At 38.7% G+C, this 19,361-nt stretch overlaps 1 protein-coding gene across 2 annotated transcripts in view; it reads left to right on the forward strand.

The window, feature by feature from the left end:
* ATF7IP (activating transcription factor 7 interacting protein) overlaps positions 1-19,361 on the forward strand; it is a 73,811-nt gene that overhangs the window by 25,412 nt on the left and 29,038 nt on the right. For both annotated transcript variants that reach the window (XM_069491791.1, XM_069491793.1), the window contains exons 6-7: positions 17,434-17,507; positions 18,065-18,153. In XM_069491791.1, coding sequence (XP_069347892.1) covers positions 17,434-17,507; positions 18,065-18,153 — 163 coding nt within the window. The remainder of the gene's footprint in view (positions 1-17,433; positions 17,508-18,064; positions 18,154-19,361) is intronic.

The following is a 19,361-nucleotide window of genomic DNA, read 5'->3' on the forward strand; positions in this document are numbered from 1 at the left end:
TTGCCCGGGCTAGAGTGAGTGCCGTGGCGTCAGTCTAGCTCACAGCAACCTCAAACTCCTGGGCTTAAGCGATCCTACTGCCTCAGCCTCCCGAGTAGCTGGGACTACAGGCACGCGCCACCATGCCCGGCTAATTTTTTTTGTATATATATATTTTAGTTGTCCAGCTAATTTCTTTCTATTTTTAGTAGAGACGGGGTCTCGCTCTTGCTCAGGCTGGTCTCGAACTCCTGACCTTGAGCGATCCACCCGCCTCGGCCTCCCAGAGTGCTAGGATTACAGGCGTGAGCCACCGCGCCCGGCCTAGTTCTTTCTATAAAGTAATAGTCAAGACATTTTTTATACTTGTTCTATATCTGTGAAAATCAGTCACTTAATTGATTCCCAGTTAAATTTTGCATTAAATCTAAATTGTATACTATAGTTTCCTTTTTAATTTTAAGAATTCTTTTTGTCTTTAATTGTGAAAACACACAACATAAAATTTACCTTATTAAACATTTTTAAGTATATAGTTAATTAGTATTGACTATGTTCGCATTATGTGTAACAAATCTCTAGAACTTTTTCATCTTTTATCTGTCAGTGAACATTTGGGCTGCTCTCCTCTTTTGGCCATTTTGAATAATACAGTGAATGTGGGTGTGCAGATACCTTTTCAAGATCCTGTTTTCAATTATTTTTGCGTATATCCCCGGAAGAAGGATTACTGGATTGTATGGTAATTCTACCTTTAGATATTTGAGGAGGTCTCCCTAATGTTTTCCATAGAGGCTGCACTATTTTCCATTCATACCAGCAGTACTCAAGGGTTCCAATTTCTCTACATCCCCATCAGCACTTACTTTCTGTTCTTTTGATAGTGACCATCCTAATGGATGTGACGTGATATCTTGTGGTTTTGATTTGCATTTACCTAATGATTAGTGATGTCGAACATCTTTTCATATGCTTGTTTGGCCATTTGTCTTTGGAGAAATGTCTATTCTGGTTCTTTGACCATTTTTAATCAGGCTACTTAGTTTTTGGTGTTAAGTTGTGGGTGTTTTTTTAATATATTCTGGATATTAACCCCTTATCAGATGTGTGATTTGTGATTAGTTTTTCACATTCTGCAGGCATGTTTACTATGATGTACAGAAGTTATTAAGTTTGATATAGGCCCATTTGTCTATTTTTGCTTTTGCTGTCTGTGCTGTTAATGTCATATATAAAAAAATTATTGCCAAATCTAATCTCATGAGGCCTTTTCCCTGTTTCCTTACAGAATTTTAGTTTTATTTCTTATGTTTAGATCTTTAATCAATTTTGAGTTAACTTTTGTATATGGTGAAGAATTTCATTCTTTTTCACATATATATCCAGTTTTCCCAGTACCATTTATCAAAGAGGCTGTTCTTTTCCTGTTTGGTCCTGGCAATCTTGCTGAAGATCATTTGACCATACATGTGAGTTTATTCCTGGGCTCTCTATTCTGTTCCATTGGTGTATTTGTCTTTATGCTAGCATCGCACTGTTTTGATTACTGTAGCTTTGTAATATATTTTGAAACCAGGAAGTATGAACCACTGACTTTGTTTTTCTTTATAAATAAAGATTGTTTTGGCAATTCAAGATCCCATGAGATTCTATATGAATTTTGTAGTGTTTTTCTATTTCTGCAAAAGAAATAATGCCATTGGGATAGTGATAGGGAATGCATTGAATCTGCAGATCGTTTTGGGTAATATAGGTACTTTACAGTATATTGTCTTCTAATCAATAAACTACAGGATGTCGTTCCATTTATTTGTGTCCTTAAATTTTTTCCAGCAATATTTTGTAGTTTGCATTGTACAATTCTTTGAAGTTGGTTAAACTTATTCCTAAATATTTTATTCTTTTTGCTGCTATTGTAAATTGAATTTTTTTCTTAATTTCTCTTTCATATTGTTCATTGTTAGTATATAGATAATGCAACTGATTTTTGCAGGTTGATTTTTTTTGAGACAGAGTCTCACTTTGTTGCCTGGGCTAGAGTGCCATGGCATCAGTGTAGCTCACAGCAACCTCAAACTCCTGGGCTCAAGCAATCCTCCTGCCTCAGCCTCCCGAGTAGCTGGGACTACAGGCATGTGCCACCATGCCCGGCTAATTTTTTTATATATATTTTTAGCTATCCATATAATTTCTTTCTATTTTTAGTAGAGACGGGGTCTTGCTCTTGTTCAGGCTGATCTCGAACTCCTGAGTTCAAACAATCTGCCCGCCTGGACTCCCAGAGTGCTAGGATTACAGGTGTGAGCCACTGTGCCCTGCCAGGTTGATTTTTTTTTTTTTATCATGCAGCTTTGCTTAATTTGCTTATTAGTTTGAACAGATTGGTTTTTTTTTTTTAATCTTCAGGATTTTTTCCATCTCAGATAATATCATCTGTGAACAGTGATAATTATACTTCTTCATTTCTGATTTGGATGCCTTTTATTTTTCTTTCATGATTGTTCTGGCTTGAACTTCCAGTACTCTATTAAATAGAAGTGGCAAGAATGCGCATACTTGCTTTGTTCCTGATCTTGGAGAGAAAGCTTTCAGTTTTTTGCCATTGAATATGATGTTAACTATGGGTTTTTCATGCATGGTCTTTATTAAATTGACCTACTTTCCTTCCATTTCTTGTTTGATGAGTGTTTTTTGTCATGAAAAGTTGTTGAATTTTGTCAAATCCTTTTTCTGCATCGAGGTGATCATGTGAGTTTTGTCCTTCATTCTGTTAACATCTTATTGTTACATTGATTTTCATGTCAGACAATCCTTGCATGCCATGGATAAACCCACTTGGTTGCCATATGTAATCTTTTTAACATGCTTTTGAATTTGGCTTGAGAATGTTTTTTTAAGGATTTTTACATCAGTATGTATCAGGGATATTGGCTTATAGTTTTCTTTTAGTGTCTTTGTCTGGCTTTGGTATCAGGGTAATGATTGCCTAATAAGTTTGGAAGTATTCCCTCTCTTAGGAGAATTTTTGTTAATTATTCCTTATTTAAGAAATAATTTGGTAGGATTTTCCAGTGAAGCCATCTGGTCTTGGGCTTTTGTTTGTTAGGAGGTTTTTATTACTAATTAAATCTCCTTACTAGTTACAGATTTGTTCTTTTTTTCTTTTGTCTTTGTAATTGAGTCTTGGTAGGTTCTATGTTTTTTGGAATTTTATCTATTTCTGCTTTTTAAATTTTTTTTTTTTTGAGACAGAATCTCACTGTTGCCCAAGCTGGAGTGCAGTGGCATCATGATAGCTCATTGCAACCTTAAACTCCTGGGCTCAAGCCTCCCGAGTAGCTGGTATTAACAGGTGCACGCCATCACATCCAGCTAATTTTTAAATTTTTTTTTTTTTTTTTTTTGGTAGAGATGTGGTCTCACTATGTTGCTGAGGCTGGTCTTGAATTCCTGGCCTCAAGCGATCCTCCTGCCTCAGCCTCCCAAAGTGCTAAACGGATTACAGGTGTGAGCCACCGCACCCAGCCTATTTCTTCTATGTTGATAAGTTATCCAATTTGCTGGTGTATAGTTGTTTTGTAGTCTTGTATAATCCTTTCCATTTCTGTGGCATAAGTCTAATGTCTTCTTTTTCATTTCTCATTTTCTTTTATTTGAGGCAGCTCTCTGGCTTTGTTAGTGTAGCTAAAGGGTTTGTTAATTTTGTTCATCTTTTCAAAAATCAATTCTCAGTTTTGTTGATTTTTTTTTTTTCTCTTTGTCTATTCTGTATTTTATTTATTTCTACCCTAATCTTCATTCTTTCTTTCCTCCTGCTGACTTTGGGTTTAATTTGTTCTTCTTTTTCTGGTTGAGCCATAAAGTTAGGTTATTGATTTGAAATCTTTTTTTTTTTTTGTGAGGGGTTTACTATAAACTTCCTTCTTACACTGCTTACACTGCTTAAGTTTTGGTATATTATATTTTCATTTTCATTTATCTGAAGATATTTTGTAATTTCCCTTGTGGTTTCCCATATAACCCATTGGTTTTTTTAAAAGAGCATGTTATTTAATTTCCACATGTTTGTGACTTTTCTTGTTTTCCTTTTGTTGATTTCAAGTTTCATTTTATTATGGTCAGAAAAGATATTTGATGTGGTTTTATTCTTCCTAAATTTGTTAAGACTTGTGTTGTAACATATGATCTATCCATGACAGTATCCCATGTGCACTTGAGAAGAATGTGTATTCTGCTGTTGATAGAGTATTAAATACATCTGTTAGGTCGAATTGTTCTACAGTGTTGTTCAAGTCCTCTGTTTCCTTATTGATTGTCTGTCTGATGTTCTATTCATTATTGAAAGTGGTGTAACGAAGTTTCTACTTGAGTCCAGGAACTTGAGGTTGCAGTGAGCTATCATGATGCCATTGGGCCCCAGCTTGGGCAACACAGTGAGACTCTGTCTTGTAAACCAAACAAAAACAAAAAACACACAAAAAAAACCACCATAAAAATTTTAAGAGGAAGAAATAGATAAAATTCCTAAAAAAATACAACCTACCAAGACTGAATCACAAAAAGTTATTTTGTTGCTGTCTATTTCTCCCTTCAGTTTCGTAGTTCCCCGAATAAATTCTTCATTTCCAGGAGTTCGGTTTGATTTCTCTTCAATATTTCGATTTCTTTAGTGGATTTTTCTTCCAAATCCTGGATTTTTTTTTTGTGGTTTCTTTATGTTGGTTATCCATGTTTTCTTGCATATAATTCAGTTTTCTCATGATCCATGTTTGAAATTCTTCTGTCATTTTGGTGTTCTGAGTTTGGTTAATGTCCATTGCTAGAGAGGTGGTGTTTCTCTCCGGGGGTGTGCCTTCCATTTGATGGTTCATACTTCCGGAATTCTTTGGCTGATTCCTTCCCATTTGGATCAGCTGCTGCTTCTTGCCTTTAGATTTTCGTTTGGATGATGACACACCCTGTTTAGTCTCTGAGCCACTAGGTGGTGTTTGTGGGTGAGATTTGACCACACCCTATGAGTCAGTAGATGCAGTAAAAGGGTGTGCAGAATGACCTCCCTGTCAGTAGGTGGCGCTTGCTGGGAGGGGCAGGCTGCAGTGTTGTTTTTGGGTCCTGTAACCGGCTCTCATTCCTCTGGAAAGGCACCCTAGTGCCTCACGTGGTGGGTGGGGCCCTGGGACTTCCAGGTGTGTCCTTATTCTGCACCTCAGTGGGGGCAGGTCAGGGAGTGAGTCTGGGCAGAGCTGGGTTGATGGGTGAGCCTGCCCTCAAGCTCCACAAGTGCTGTTAGCAGGGGCCAAAGGTCTGTTCTTTGCCTCTGGGCAAAGCTGCCAGTGAGGGGCTGGAATGGCCCTCTCAGCAGAAAAGCCTGTGTGTGGGGGTGGGGCTGTCTGAGACCTACAGTCTAGAGCAGGCCTTGCTCCTTTCCACCCTCCCTTATTCTGCAGTTTCTCCCGGGCCTCTGTCCACAGGCAGGACCTCAAGCCAGTGGATCTACCCTGGCTGTTATGCAGGCCAGGAGGTTCGTTGCCCAGGATTGCAGCCTGGGCTAGGCGCATGGCCTTCCTGTGAGAGGAGGGTTGCCCCTCAAGCACGCTGATCTGCCCCTGAAGGCACACACCCTCAGTAGGGTCGTTACAAATAACCCTTCTGTGCCCCAGAGCAATGCGATTGAGGCCTGGGTGTACAGGATCTGGTCTGCAGGCCTGTCCCCTGGGCCCTGGAGATCAATCCCTGACCCTTCCAGGGAGAGGAGTGCTGGTCTCAAGTCACCCACGGGGTGCCCAAGCTGGATCAGTGTCTCTCTGCCTCAGGATTTGCGCTGCTCTCCTGGAGTCAGCAGGCAAGCAGCACCTGGGAGGGCAGGTGGGTAGGGAGCTCACAATCTGAGTGCCCCTCAGTCTGCTGTAGGTCCCCAAAAGGAGAGGTCCCATTCCCTGCAGATGCCTCCGGATGGTGGCTAAATTGTCTCTCTCACCAGTGGCCGGTAGGCAAAGGGGGAGGGGAGAATGAAGCAATATGGCGATTGGCTGGGGTCTGAGGACCTGGAGGTGCCCTGTCCGCAAGATGCTCATGGCTCACGGGCAATGGCCGTTTCTGGGCTGGTGTGGGCAGGTCTCTCTGCTTAGGAGCCCACCCGCAGTCCAAAACGCAAGGGAGGGGAAATGTAGCTACTCCATCTACCCTTGTTGCTGGTCTCTAAGCCTCTCGGGGGGCCTTTCTCCTTCCAGTTCTTCTCTGCAACTTCTTCATGTGGAGTCTCCTGGAGTTTCAGGCACTCTTCCTTCTGACCCTCATCTGATCTATGTTCATCTGCCTGATTATTTTTTTTCACTTTCTTCTAAAATCTGTCTTTCTTGCAGAGACACTCTGGCTGGCGGTTTTCCTCGTCTGCCATCTTGATTCTCCGATCATCTCCCCTTCAGTTTCAATGTTTGTTTCACATTGAAGGCTCTGATGTTAGGTGTATATATATTTATAATTGTTATGTTTAGCGAATTGACTCTTTTATCAGTATGTAATGTCCTTCATTGTCTCTTTAGACAATGTAGTTTGACTTAAAGTCTTATGTAAATATGGCCATCCTTACTCTGTTCATTACTGGTTGCCTGAAATATCTTTTCCACCCTTTCCCTTTCATTCTCTGTGTGTCTTTAAAATGAGTCTCTTACAGACAGCATATGGTTGAATCTTGGTTTTTTTTGTATATTAAACTAATCTATGTTTTGATTGGGTAGTTTCATCCATTTGCATTTAAAGCAATTACTGATTAGAAGCGACTTACTATTTTCATTTTGGCTTTTTTTGGTTATTTTGTTCCCCTCTTGATCCCTTTACATCTTGAAGTTATAACTATATAAATATGGGCATATTTATATCTGCTTTAATCTGTTAATAACTTTAATCACATATCAGAGCTCTACTCCTTTATATCTCTCTCTCTTACCACAACTTGATGTTATTGATGCCACATACCACATTTTTATATTGTGTATTCATTAACATATTTTTTTTTTGAATGTATACAGCAACTTTATTCATAAAAGCAAAAAAGCAGAAACAACACAAATATCCATCAATTGGACAATGGATAAACAAATTGTATTATATTTGTGCAGTGGAATTCTCCTCAACAATAACAAAAGAACAAACTACTGATGCACGAAACAACATGATTATTCTCCAGAACATTAAACTAAGCAAAAGAAGTCAGATACAAAAGAGATCATACTGTATGATTCCATTTACATGAAGTTAAAGAACAGGCAAAATTATGTCCACATAAATCACAATTTGGCTACCTTTTGTGGGGGAATATTGATTTTTTTTAAATTTTTTTTTTTATTTTTTGTTTGTTTTTCAGCTCATTAAGGGGGTACAAAAGATCAGGCTATATACATTGCCCATGCCTCCCCATCCCCCCGAGTCTGAGCTTTAGTTGTGTCCATTCCCTAGACAGTGCACATCACTCTCATCATGTAGGTGTGCACTCCTCCCCTCCCCCCACCCCTTCCCCCCCAGTCAGAACTTCAATCGTGTCCATTCCCCAGGCAGTGCGCATCGCACTCATCAAGTAGGTATACACCCATCCCTTCCACCCAGCCCCGACCTCTGTCCAATACCCAATTGGTGTGAATCCCAAATGTGCACCCAGGGAAACCAGTTTGCTGGTGAGTACATGTGGTGCTTGTTTTTCCATTCTTGGGATACTTCACTTAATAGAATGGGTTCCAGCTCACTCCAGGAGAACCAAAGAGATGCCATATCGCCATCATTTCTAATAGCTGAGTAATATTCCATGGTATACATATACCACATTTTGCTAATCCATTCATGAATCGATGGGCATTTGGGTTGTTTCCACATCTCTGCGATTGTGAATTGTGCTGCTATAAACATTCGGGTGCAGGTGTCTTTTTTATAGAATGACTTTTGTTCTTCTGGGTAGATGCCCAGTAATGGGATTGCTGGATCGAATGGTAGGTCTACTTGAATCTGTTTAAGGTATCTCCACATTGCTTTCCACAGGGGCTGCACTAGTTTACAGTCCCACCAGCAGTGTATGAGTGTACCTATCTCTCCACATCCACGCCAACAGGTATAGTTTTGGGACTTTTTGATAAAGGCCGTTCTCACTGGAGTTAAGTGGTATCTCATTGTGGTTTTGATTTGCATTTCCCTGATGATTAGAGATGTTGAACACTTTTTCATATGTTTGTTAGCCATTTTTATATCTTCTTTTGAAAAATTTCTATTCATGTCCTTTGCCCACTTTTTGATAGGGTTGTTCGATTTTTTCTTGCTGATTTTCCTGAGTTCTAAATAGATTCTTGTTATCAGTCCTTTATCTGATGTGTAGTATGGGAAAATTTTTTCCCATTCTGTAGGTTGTCTGTTTACTCTTGTGACTGTTTCTTTGGCTGTGCAGAAGCCTTTTAATTTAATCAGGTCCCATTTATTTATTTTTGTTTTTTTTTTTTGTTGTTGTTTTTTTTTTCTTAACCCTCATCTTTATTTTTTTTTTTCAATTTAATTTTACAGAATCAAAGAGTCTAACAGTATATCTTGTTAGATACAATATGTCCTCATAATGTATACATTATTTCTTGTACAATGATATGAAATAATATGGGAAATATTCATGATAAATTATTAAGTGAACAGTGCAAGTTAAAAACAATAGTTTCATATTTTTTCCCCACCCCCCCTTTCCCGAGTCAGCACCTTCAAGTGTTACCACTCCCCAAACGGTGCACAATGCACTCATTGTGTAGGCATACCCCCATCCCCTCCCCCACCCCCCCACCTCAGTCTGATGTCCAATTGGTGTCGTTCCCAGATTTGTATTTAGGTGATGATCAGGGAAACCAATTTTCTGGTGAGTACATGTGATGCTTGTTTTTCCATTCTTGGGATACTTCACTTAATATAATGGGTTCCAACTCTCTCCAGGAGAACCATAGAGATGTCGTATCTTCATCATTCCTTATAGCTGAGTAATATTCCATGGTACACATATACCACAGTTTACTAATCCAATCATGTATTGATGGGCATTTGGGTTGTTTCCACATCTTTGCTATTGTGAATTGTGCTGTATAAACATTTGGGTACACGTGCCTTTGTTACAGAATGACCTTTTTTCCTTTGGGTATATGCCCAGTAATGGGATTGCTGGGTCAAATGGCAGGTCTACTTGAATCTGTTTAAGATACCTCCATAATGCTTTCCACAGGGGTTGCACTAGTTTGCAGTCCCACCAGCAGTGTATTAGTGTTGCTGTCTCTCCACACCCACGCCAACATGTGTTGTTTTGGGTTTTTTTGATAAAGGCCATTCTCACTGGGGTTAAGTGATATCTCATTGTGGTTTTGATTTGCATTTCCCTGATGATTAGAGATGTTGAACACTTTTTCATATGTTTGTTAGCCATTTTTATATCTTCTTTTGAAAAATTTCTATTCATGTCCTTTGCCCACTTTTTGATAGGGTTGCTTGATTTTTTCTTGCTGATTTTCCTGAGTTCTAAATAGATTCTTGTTATCAGTCCTTTATCTGATGTGTAGTATGCAAAAATTTTTTCCCATTCTGTAGGTGGTCTGTTTATTCTCTGGACTGTTTCTTTGGCTGTGCAGAAGCTTTTTAATTTAATCATGTCCCATTCATTTATTTTTGTTGCTGCTGTGATTGCCTTGGGGGTCTTCTTCATAAATTCTTTGCCTAGGCCAATGTCTGTAAGCGTCTTTCCTACATTTTCTTCTAGAATTCTGATTGTATCACGCCTAAGGTTTAAATCTGTTATCCACCGTGATTTGATTTTTGTGAGAGGCATTTATTTATTTTTGTTGCTGCTGTGATTGCCTTAGGGGTCTTCCTCATAAATTCTTTGCCTAGGCCAATGTCTGTAAGAGTCTTTCCTACGTTTTCTTCTAGAATTCTAATAGTTTCTGACCTAAGGTTTAAGTCTGTTAACCACCGTGATTTGATTTTTGTGAGGGGTGAGAGCTGTGTGTCCTGTTTTAGTCTTCTACATGTGGATATCCAGTTTTCCCAGCACCATTTATTAAATAAGGAATCTTTTCCCCAGAGTATGTTTTTTTCTGCTTTGTCAAAGATTAGATGGCTATATGAGGATGGTTTTATATTTGGATTTTCTGTTCTGTTCCACTGGTCTGTGTCTCTGCACTTGTGCCAGTACCAGGCTGTTTTAAGAACCACAGCCTTGTAGTAAAGTTTGAAGTCTGGCAGATTAATACCTCCCATTTTGTTTTTGTTGTTTAAGATTGCTTTTGTTAAACGGGGTCTTCTCTGGTTCTATACAAAGCATAAAATTATTTTTTCTATGTCTGTGAAAAAAGATGTTGGTAATTTAATAGGGATTGCATTGAATCTGTAGATAACTTTGGGCAGTATAGACATTTTAACAATGTTGATTCTACCGATCCATGAGCATGGTATGGTTTTCCACCTATTTACATGTTCTGCGATTTCCTTCCTCAGAGTTTCATAGTTCTCCTTATAGAGGTCCTTTACCTCCTTAGTTAGATATATTCCTAGATATTTTATTTTCTTTGTTGCTATTTTGAAGGGTATTGAGTCCTTAATTTGGTTCTCCGTTTGACTGTTATTGGCGTATATGAATGCCTCTGATTTGTGTGTATTGATTTTGTATCTTGAGACTTTGCTGAATTCATTAATCAATTCCAGGAGTCTCTTGGTTGAAATCTTGGGGTTTTCTAGATATAACATCATATCATCAGCAAAGAGTGAGAGTTTGATCTCTTCTGTCCCTATTTGGACTCCCTTGATTCTGCTCTCTTGCCTGATAGCTCTTGCAAGGACTTCCAATACTGTGTTGAAAAGTAATGGGGACAGTGGGCAGCCTTGTCTGGTTCCAGTTCGAAGTGGGAATGCTTTCAGTTTTTCCCCATTCAGTATGATGTTGGCTGTGGGTTTGTCATATATGGCTTGTATCAATTTTAGATAGGCCCCGTCTATGCCTATTTTGTTGAGTGTTCTTATCATAAAAGGGTGTTGAATTTTGTCGAATGCTTTTTCTGCATCTATTGAGAGGATCATATGATCTTTATTTTTGCTTCTATTTATGTGATGAATTACATTTATAGATTTGCGTATGTTAAACCATCCCTGCATCTCTGGGATGAAGCCCACTTGGTCGTGATGGATTTTTTTTTTTGATAAGCACTTGGATTCGATTTGCTAGAATTTTATTGAGAATTTTTGCATCTATATTCATAAGAGAAATTGGTCTATAGTTCTCTGTTTTAGTTGCATCCTTTCCTGGTTTTGGTATCAGGATTATGTTGGCTTGGTAAAAAGTGATGGGGAGAATCCCATCCTTCTCTATATTGGAGAATAGATTATGTAGGATGGGCACCAGTTCTTCTTTGTAGGTATGGTAGAATTCAGGTGTGAACCCATCTGGTCCAGGGCTTTTCTTTTTGGGAAGGTTTTTTATTGCTGTTTCGATTTCAGATCTAGATATCGGTCTATTTAGGAATTCTACTTCTTCCTGGTTGAACCTGGGAAGGCTGTGTGTTTCTAAGAATTTGTCCATTTCCTCCAGGTTTTCTAATTTGTGTGCATAAAGATTTTTGTAGAATTCATATATGGTATCATGTATCTCTGTGGCATCAGTCGTGATTACTCCTTTCGTGTTCCTGATGGAGGTTATAAGAGATTTTTCTTTTCTGCTCTTGGTTAGTCTAGCCAGAGGTGTGTCAATTTTGTTTATTTTTTCAAAGAACCAACTTTTGGTTTTATTAATCTCCCTTATGGTTTGATTGTTGTCCTTTTCATTTAGTTCTGATTTAATCTTAATAATTTCTCTCCTTCTGCTGGGTTTGGGATCGATCTGTTCTTCCTTCTCCAGCACTTTGAGTGTATTCATTAGATTGTCTATTTGTAAGTTTTCTGTCTTTTTGGTATAAGCATTTATGGAAATAAATTTTCCTCTCAGGACTGCTTTAGCTGTGTCCCACAGATTTTGATACGTTGTATCTCCTTTGTCATTTAATTCAAAGAATCTTTTGATTTCCGACTTGATTTCTTCATTTATAAAATGATTGTTCAGGAGAAGGTTATTTAGCTTCCATGACTTTGAGTAGAAGTGAGGATTTCTGTTAGGGTTCATTGTTACTTTTATTCCACTGTGATCTGAGAAGATGCATGGTATAATTTCTATATTTTTAAATTTTTTAAGACATGCTTTATGTCCTAAGATATGGTCAATCTTGGAGAATGTCCCATGAGCTGATGAGAAGAAAGTATATTCAGTGGTTTTTGGGTAGAATGTCCTGTAGATGTCAGTCAGGCCCATTTGATCGAGCGTTGTATTTAAGTCCACTATTTCTTTGTTTATTTTTTGTTTGGAGGATCTGTCCTGAACTGTCAGTGGCGTGTTAAAATCTCCGGCTACTAAAATGTTATCTATCATTTGGTTCAGATCAAGTAGGGTTTGCTTTATGAATCTGGGTGCACCTAGGTTGGGTGCATATATATTAAGTATAGTTATGTCTTCTTGTTGAATTGTACCCTTCACCAGTATATAGTAACCATCTTTGTCTTTCTTTACTTTTGTTGATTTAAAAACTACGTTATCGGAGATTAGAACCGCCACGCCAGCTTTCTTTTGGGTTCCATTTGCTTGGAATATTGATTTCCACCCTTTTATTTTCAGCCTAAATGCATCCTTGCAGGTTAGATGAGTTTCCTGAAGACAGCAGATATTTGGCTTATATTTTTTTATCCATTGGGCCAGTCTATGTCTCTTGAGTGGGGAATTCAATCCATTCACATTTAATGAGAGAACTGATAAGTGAGACAGATTGCTTTTCCTCAAGTTGGGTTGAATTTCATTGATCTGTTTTCTCTCTTGAGCCATTATGATAACTGGGTTTTTATATTTATCTCTTGATTAGTGTTACATTCGAGGGTCCTTCTTGTGCTGGACCATGTGTTAACTCTGTTTTGAGTACTTCTTGGAGAGCTGGTCTTGTCTTGGTGAATTCCCTGAGTTTTTGTTTATCTGAGAATGTCTTAATTTCACCTTCATATATAAAACTGAGCTTAGCTGGGTACAGGATTCTAGGCTGGGCATTATTCTGTTGCAGAAGAGTGAGAATGGGGCCCCAATCTCTTCTTGCTTGTAAGGTTTCAGTTGAGAAATCTGGCGTGATTCGGATGGACTTTCCTTTGTATGTTACTTGTTTCTTTCTCCTTACAGCTCAAAGAAGGGCCTCTTTAGTGGATATTTTGGTCAGTCTAATGACTACATGACGTGGTGTCTTCCTATTTGGTATGAATCTCCCAGGGGTTCTTTGAGCTTCTTGAACCTGTATATCTAGAGATTTGGCTAGGCCTGGGAAATTTTCCTCAATTATATCTTCAAATAGTTTATTCAACCCTTGCTTATTGTCTTCTTCACCCTCAGGAATGCCGATAACTCTCACGTTAGGCTTCTTCACATAATCCCACATTTCTTGTAGACTATGGTTATTTCTCATGTTTCTTTGTTTTAACTCTGTGACTGACTTATTTAATTGGAAAGTGTTATCTTCGATCTCTGAGATTCTTTCTTCTGTTTGATCTACCCTGCTCTTGAGACTTTCCACTGTGTTTTGTAGCTCCTTGAATAAATTCTTCATTTCCAGGAGTTCAGTTTGATTTTTCTTCAGTATTTCAGTTTCTTTGGTGAATTTTTCTTCCAAGTCCTGGATCTTTTTTGTGGTTTCTTTACGTTGATTATCCATTTTTTCTTGCATGCTGTTCAGCGTGTTTATGATCCATGTTTGAAATTCTTCCTGTGACATGTTGCTATTTGGAATCTGGTTTGTGTTAATTGGTGGCGAACTAGTAATCCTCTTTGAGGGTGAGGTTTCAGCTTGATTCTTTATACTTCCAGAGTTCTTTCGCTGAGCCCTTCCCATCTGGATGAATCCTTAAGATTCCTTCTTTCAGCTTTAGTCTGGATAGGGGCACGCCGTGAGCGCCAGGTGAGCTGCCTCCTCTGTCGCTAGGGGGAGCCCTTCACGTGTTGTTCAGGATTTTGCTACCTCCGCTGGGGGGGCTGCTCCTCTTCCTCTTCCGAGGTGGTTTCCGTCTCTCTCTGCGAGAAAGACAGTGGATAGGGGGAGGGGAGCGGCGCCCTCCTTCGCCCAGCGCCCGAGCCGAGCCGCTGCAGTTCCCGCGGGCGATGGTCCTCCCCGCCCCAATGTCCGCAAGGTCCATGCTCGACTCTCTCGTGACTGGGGAACCACTCAGTGTTCACACAAAGGCTTAGCTTTTAGTCGGTCCGTGGACTAGGGAAGGGAGCCGCCCAGTACCCAATCGCTTCGCCGGGTTTAGGCTGCAAAACCCGACAATGGCGACCGCCCGTCTGCAGCACTGTCACTGGGGTTGAACGCTCAGCGACCGGCAGAGGCCAGAGGAGCCGGGAGGGGAGAATCCAGCCACCCGCCTAAACGAGACAGATCGGCGTCTGCTCGAGCTGGGACCGAGGCAGCCCCGCCGTCCGCGTATAGGAGACAGTTGCTAGGCGCCTCGGCGGCGCACAGCACTCCAAGGTCCAAAATGCCTCCCGCCAATGTCTCCTCTGCAGAGCCCACGTCTCCCGCGGGGCGATTCTGCACCGACTTCGGGCAGATCCCCAGTTGAGTGGGTCTGGAGGTCAGAGGGGGAACAAGATGCTTTCCTGTGGGGCTGAACCCACCCCACTCTCTGGTGAGGTGGGTACAGCCGTCTCGCGCTCCCTTCTCTAATGACCGTCCGCACTCTCCAGTTTTTCGCGATATATTTCCCGATCACCTCAGTCCTTTCTCGCTCGCTCTCTGTCCCACGCTGATTCTCCGTGGGTTCACACCGCCGTTCTTGTGGGGGAGTGAACCTCTAGCATTGTGGCAGTCCGAGACCCATGCCTTCCACTCCGGGAGCACGAATCCAGGAGGTCACCACCATTCCGCCATCTTCCCAATCCCCCCCATTAACATATTTTAATAGTTATTTTTAATGCTTTTGTCTTTTAAATTCTATACCAAAATTAAGTAATTTATGCACTAATATAACAAGAATTCAGGATTCTTTATTTGTCTCAGTATTAACCTTTACTAGAGAGGTTTACATTTTTGTATAGTCATGTTATTGTGTAGTATGCTTTCATTTATACTTGAATGGCTTCATTTAGAACTTCTTATAGGGCTGGTCTAGTGGTGATGAACTCCATTTTTTCTTTCTCTGGTAAAGTCTTAATTTCTCCTCAGTTTTTGAGGACAGTATTGCTGGATATAGTATTCTTGACTGTCAGTTCTTTCATTAAGCACTTTGACTATATCATCCCACTCCTTCAGGCCTGCAAGGTTTCTGCTGAGAAATCTGCTCTTAATATTATGGAAACTCCGTTGTATGTTATAAATCACTTTTTTCTTGCTGCTTTTAAGATTATTTAACTGTGACTCTGACCGCTTGATTACAATGTATCTTAGTGTAGGTGTTTTAGGGTTAATGATAGAGTAATTTGAGCTTCTTTAATTTGTTTTTTTAATCTCCTCCTTCCAATTTGGGAGGAATCGGCAATTATTTCTATAAATGGGCTCCTTGCCCCTTTCTCTTTGTCTTCCCTCATGCATATATATTGATTGGCCTGTTGGTGTCCCATGAGTCCTGTAGGCTCTCTTTGCTTTTTCTTCATTCTTTTTTCTTTTTGTTCCTCTGGTGGCTTGATAATTTCAAGTGACCTGTCTTCAGAATTCTGACATTCTTCTGCTTGATCCAGTCTGCTTTCGATCCCCTGCAGAGAATTTTTATTTCCATTGTATTCTTTAACTTCAGAATTTGTATTTGATTCTTTTTTATAGTTTCCATATCTTTGTCAATATTGTCATTTTATTCATGCACCATTTTCCTGATTTCTTATTTCACTTAGTTGTTTTTTTTTTTTTTTTTAATTTTTTTGAGACAGAGTCTTGCTATATTGCCTGGGTTAGAGTGCGGTGGTGTCAGCATAGCTCACTGCAACCTCAGACTCCTCTCAGGGAATCCTGCCTCAGCCTCCCAAAGTGCTAGGATTATAGGCGTGAACCACCATGCCCAGCTCTATTTAGTTTTCTATCTGTGTTCTCTTTTACCTCATTGAACATTTTAATGACAATTATTTGGAATTCTGTGGTGGATAGTTCTTAGATCTCTGTTTCTTTATGATTGATTTCTAGAGATTTATTTCTCTGATTGGGTCATATTTCCCTTTTTCTTTGTATGTCTTGTTATCTTTTGTTGAAATTTGACCATTTGAACAAACAAGCCCTTTCTCCCAGTCTCTTTACACTGTCTTTGTACACAGAAAGATCTTCACTAATCATCCTGACTAGAGATTCTGTGGGCCTCTAAAACCTTATTTTGGAGGTGTGTCATCTTTGGACTTTTGTTTGTGTTACCATTTCCCACCTGAAGAGATTTGCCTGGGTTTACTCTGGAGCTCCCCTAGTGTCTATTTTTGGTATTGCAGCCTCTGATGTTTTAGCAAACAGGGTTTTTTTTGCACTCCCATGCTGTCTGTCTGTGTTACTGCAATCTCTCTGGTGCTGTAGTAAGCTCAGGGTCTTGCCTTTGTTCTTTGAGGCCCGCTAGGCATCCAAAGTGATCAGGGGCATCTGCTCGATGTAATTCTGAGCACTAACAACTTTTGGTTTAATATATGTCATTCTTACACTTGATTTAATCTTAAGTAGAGTTGTGTTATTTATTCTTACCATTTTACGAAATAAATGATTCTAGTATTATTAATGATGGAGGCCTAAATAATGGTAATAAATACATACGTATTAGAATTCCATTTCTGTATTTCCTGGTTTTGAGGAAAAGGGTGAAATAAGTTGTTACTGAAACTTAGAATTTTGACATCTTTTTATGAAATTATTTAAGTCACATAGTGGCAGGTAGTATGTTTTCAAATAAAATCTTACAAATTATTTTGATTGAGAATTTTGATTTGTGACCTTGGACACCACTTTCCTTGTTGGACTTCTGGTGCTAACATGCTTATTATGCCTGCTATATAGTAGGCATTCACTAGCTATTTATTGAATGAATGAGTCTAATTATTCTCTGTATTTATTAATATATTGTTAATGTTTATTGAGCCCTTATAGCATTTGAGCCATTTGCACATTCTTTATCTTTATAAGAACACTGAAATGTAGGAATTACATTATTAATCTTTCAAATCATAAGCAGTTGCTTTCAGCAGAGTAAATTATTTGCTTGAGATACAACTAACCAGTGGCAATGTCAAGATTCAATTTCTTGCCTCAGGTAGTAATGTTTTCTACTATATTTTAAAAGTAACATCATATATTGACAAAGCATTTAAAGGTCTTTTGTATTTTTTTAAAATTTCTTGTATGTTCAGTTTTATTTTTACATTGATGTTTTTCTCCCCAGAATCCACCAAACCCACCTCTATCACCAGGAAAGTCTGTAAATGATGTCAACAGCAATAATACAATGCCTTACAGGTGAGAATTATAAATGGTCTGTCTAGTTTTTAAATAGCAGAACAGAGTTCTGATTTTCTTTATTTTATAGAAGAATCTTGGAATGTAATCATGTATTTATGTACAGATAAGTGTTTGATATACTTAATATATTTCCTGCTTTGTTATATTGTTCATTTGCGGTTATTACTTTTGCTTCTTTATTGTAAGGCTTTCTTTGGTCACTCTAGGTTTTAACCACTTGTCATAAATAGTATTCTCTCATATAATGGAGAAATGCTTCTGTTAGGGGTGAGAAAGACTAATGTCTATATTTATTAGGGCCTAAGTTTGGTCTTCAAGGTAGGTATTGTTATTAGAATACAAGAAGAAGGCTCTTCGCTAATGCCGTAGATGCCAGCATTTAGAAGTCTGTGTGCCAGCAATGCCGCAGTGCATTTGCCTGCAATTTAGGGTTGCAAAACCTGGCCCCTTTTCCCTTTGTGCCACTGCTTTTTCTCTACATCAATTTATACATCAATTGGTGCCCCCCCAGAATGGCTTACCATTTACTATTTGTGTGTATATATATTTCATAGAAATGCAGGCACAGTGAGACAGATGCTGGAGTCCAAAAGAAATGTAAGCGAGAGTGCACCACCATCCTTTCAAACGCCTATGAATACAGGTAACTTTTTTAAACACTAAAAACACATTTTCTTAGGAATTGAAAGCTTTGGTTCTCTTTTCTTACATTCTTTTGTGGTTGAAATGGATTTAAAAACTGGGCACATTGGTCTAAGTACAAAATTTTATTAAAAATTCAGAATCGAACTGGGATGTAGTGGCACACACATACAGTCCCAGCTACTCAGGAGGCCGAGGTGGAAGGATTGCCTGAGCCTAGGAACTCAAATCCAGCCTGGGCAACATAGTGAGACTGTCTTTAAAAAAAAAAAAAATTCAGGGTCACAGGTAAGTATGCATGAAAATACAGTATAGATACTCAAATCTCTATCATAGTAGTTCTCAAACTTTCTTGTTTCCAGATCCCTTTATAATCTTAAGAAATTATTAAGAACCTCAGAGAGCTTTTGTTTATGTGGGTTATATCAATTGATATTTGCTATCAGTGAAATGAAACAAATTAAAATGAATTTTTAAAATGTTTATTCATTTAAACATAGTAAGCCCATAATATCTAACATAAAAACACTTTTTTAATGAAAAATAACTGTATTTTCCCAAGCTTAAAAATATCAGTGGAAAGAATGTTACTGTCTTATATTTTCAAAAATCTCTTTAATATTTTGCTTAAAATGTTAAGACAGCTAAGATAGCTGGATTCTCATCTATATCCGGTTTCAGTCTGTTTTAATATGTTGATTTGGCTGAAGTATATGAAGGAAACCCAGGCTCATACAAATATGGAGGTGCAAAGCACTGGCCCTTATAAATAATTGTGGATATTCTTTGACACTGTTAATTATTAGTTTCTTTAAAGGCTAGTTGCAAAGTGGAATCTGAAACCATGCCGATGAACCTTTCTAACTCTTCCATAAATATCCACTCATCTACCTTGCACTTGGGTGGATCTTTCACTAATATCATTCATTCATTATTTGAAAAATATTCACTAAGTTATGCAAATCTTCCAAATGTTGGCACATTTCATTAATAAGTTTTTTTCAGTCACATTAATTTCACTATCAATTCCTCTCAGAAAACTCTTTAGGGATTTAGGAAGCTGTCATTTCATGCTCCCAATGACAGATGTAAGTTTTTCCCAAAGTTCTAATGTTTGTTTTTAAAGCTCAAATTTTAGTATTGCCAATGAATACTGTTGGGTTTTTTCTTTGAAGTGACTGCCTTACTTGTTTTATTTTTAAGAAAAGA

Source organism: Eulemur rufifrons, chromosome 16 (genome assembly GCF_041146395.1).
Source record: "Eulemur rufifrons isolate Redbay chromosome 16, OSU_ERuf_1, whole genome shotgun sequence".
Taxonomy (NCBI): Eukaryota; Metazoa; Chordata; class Mammalia; order Primates; family Lemuridae; genus Eulemur; species Eulemur rufifrons.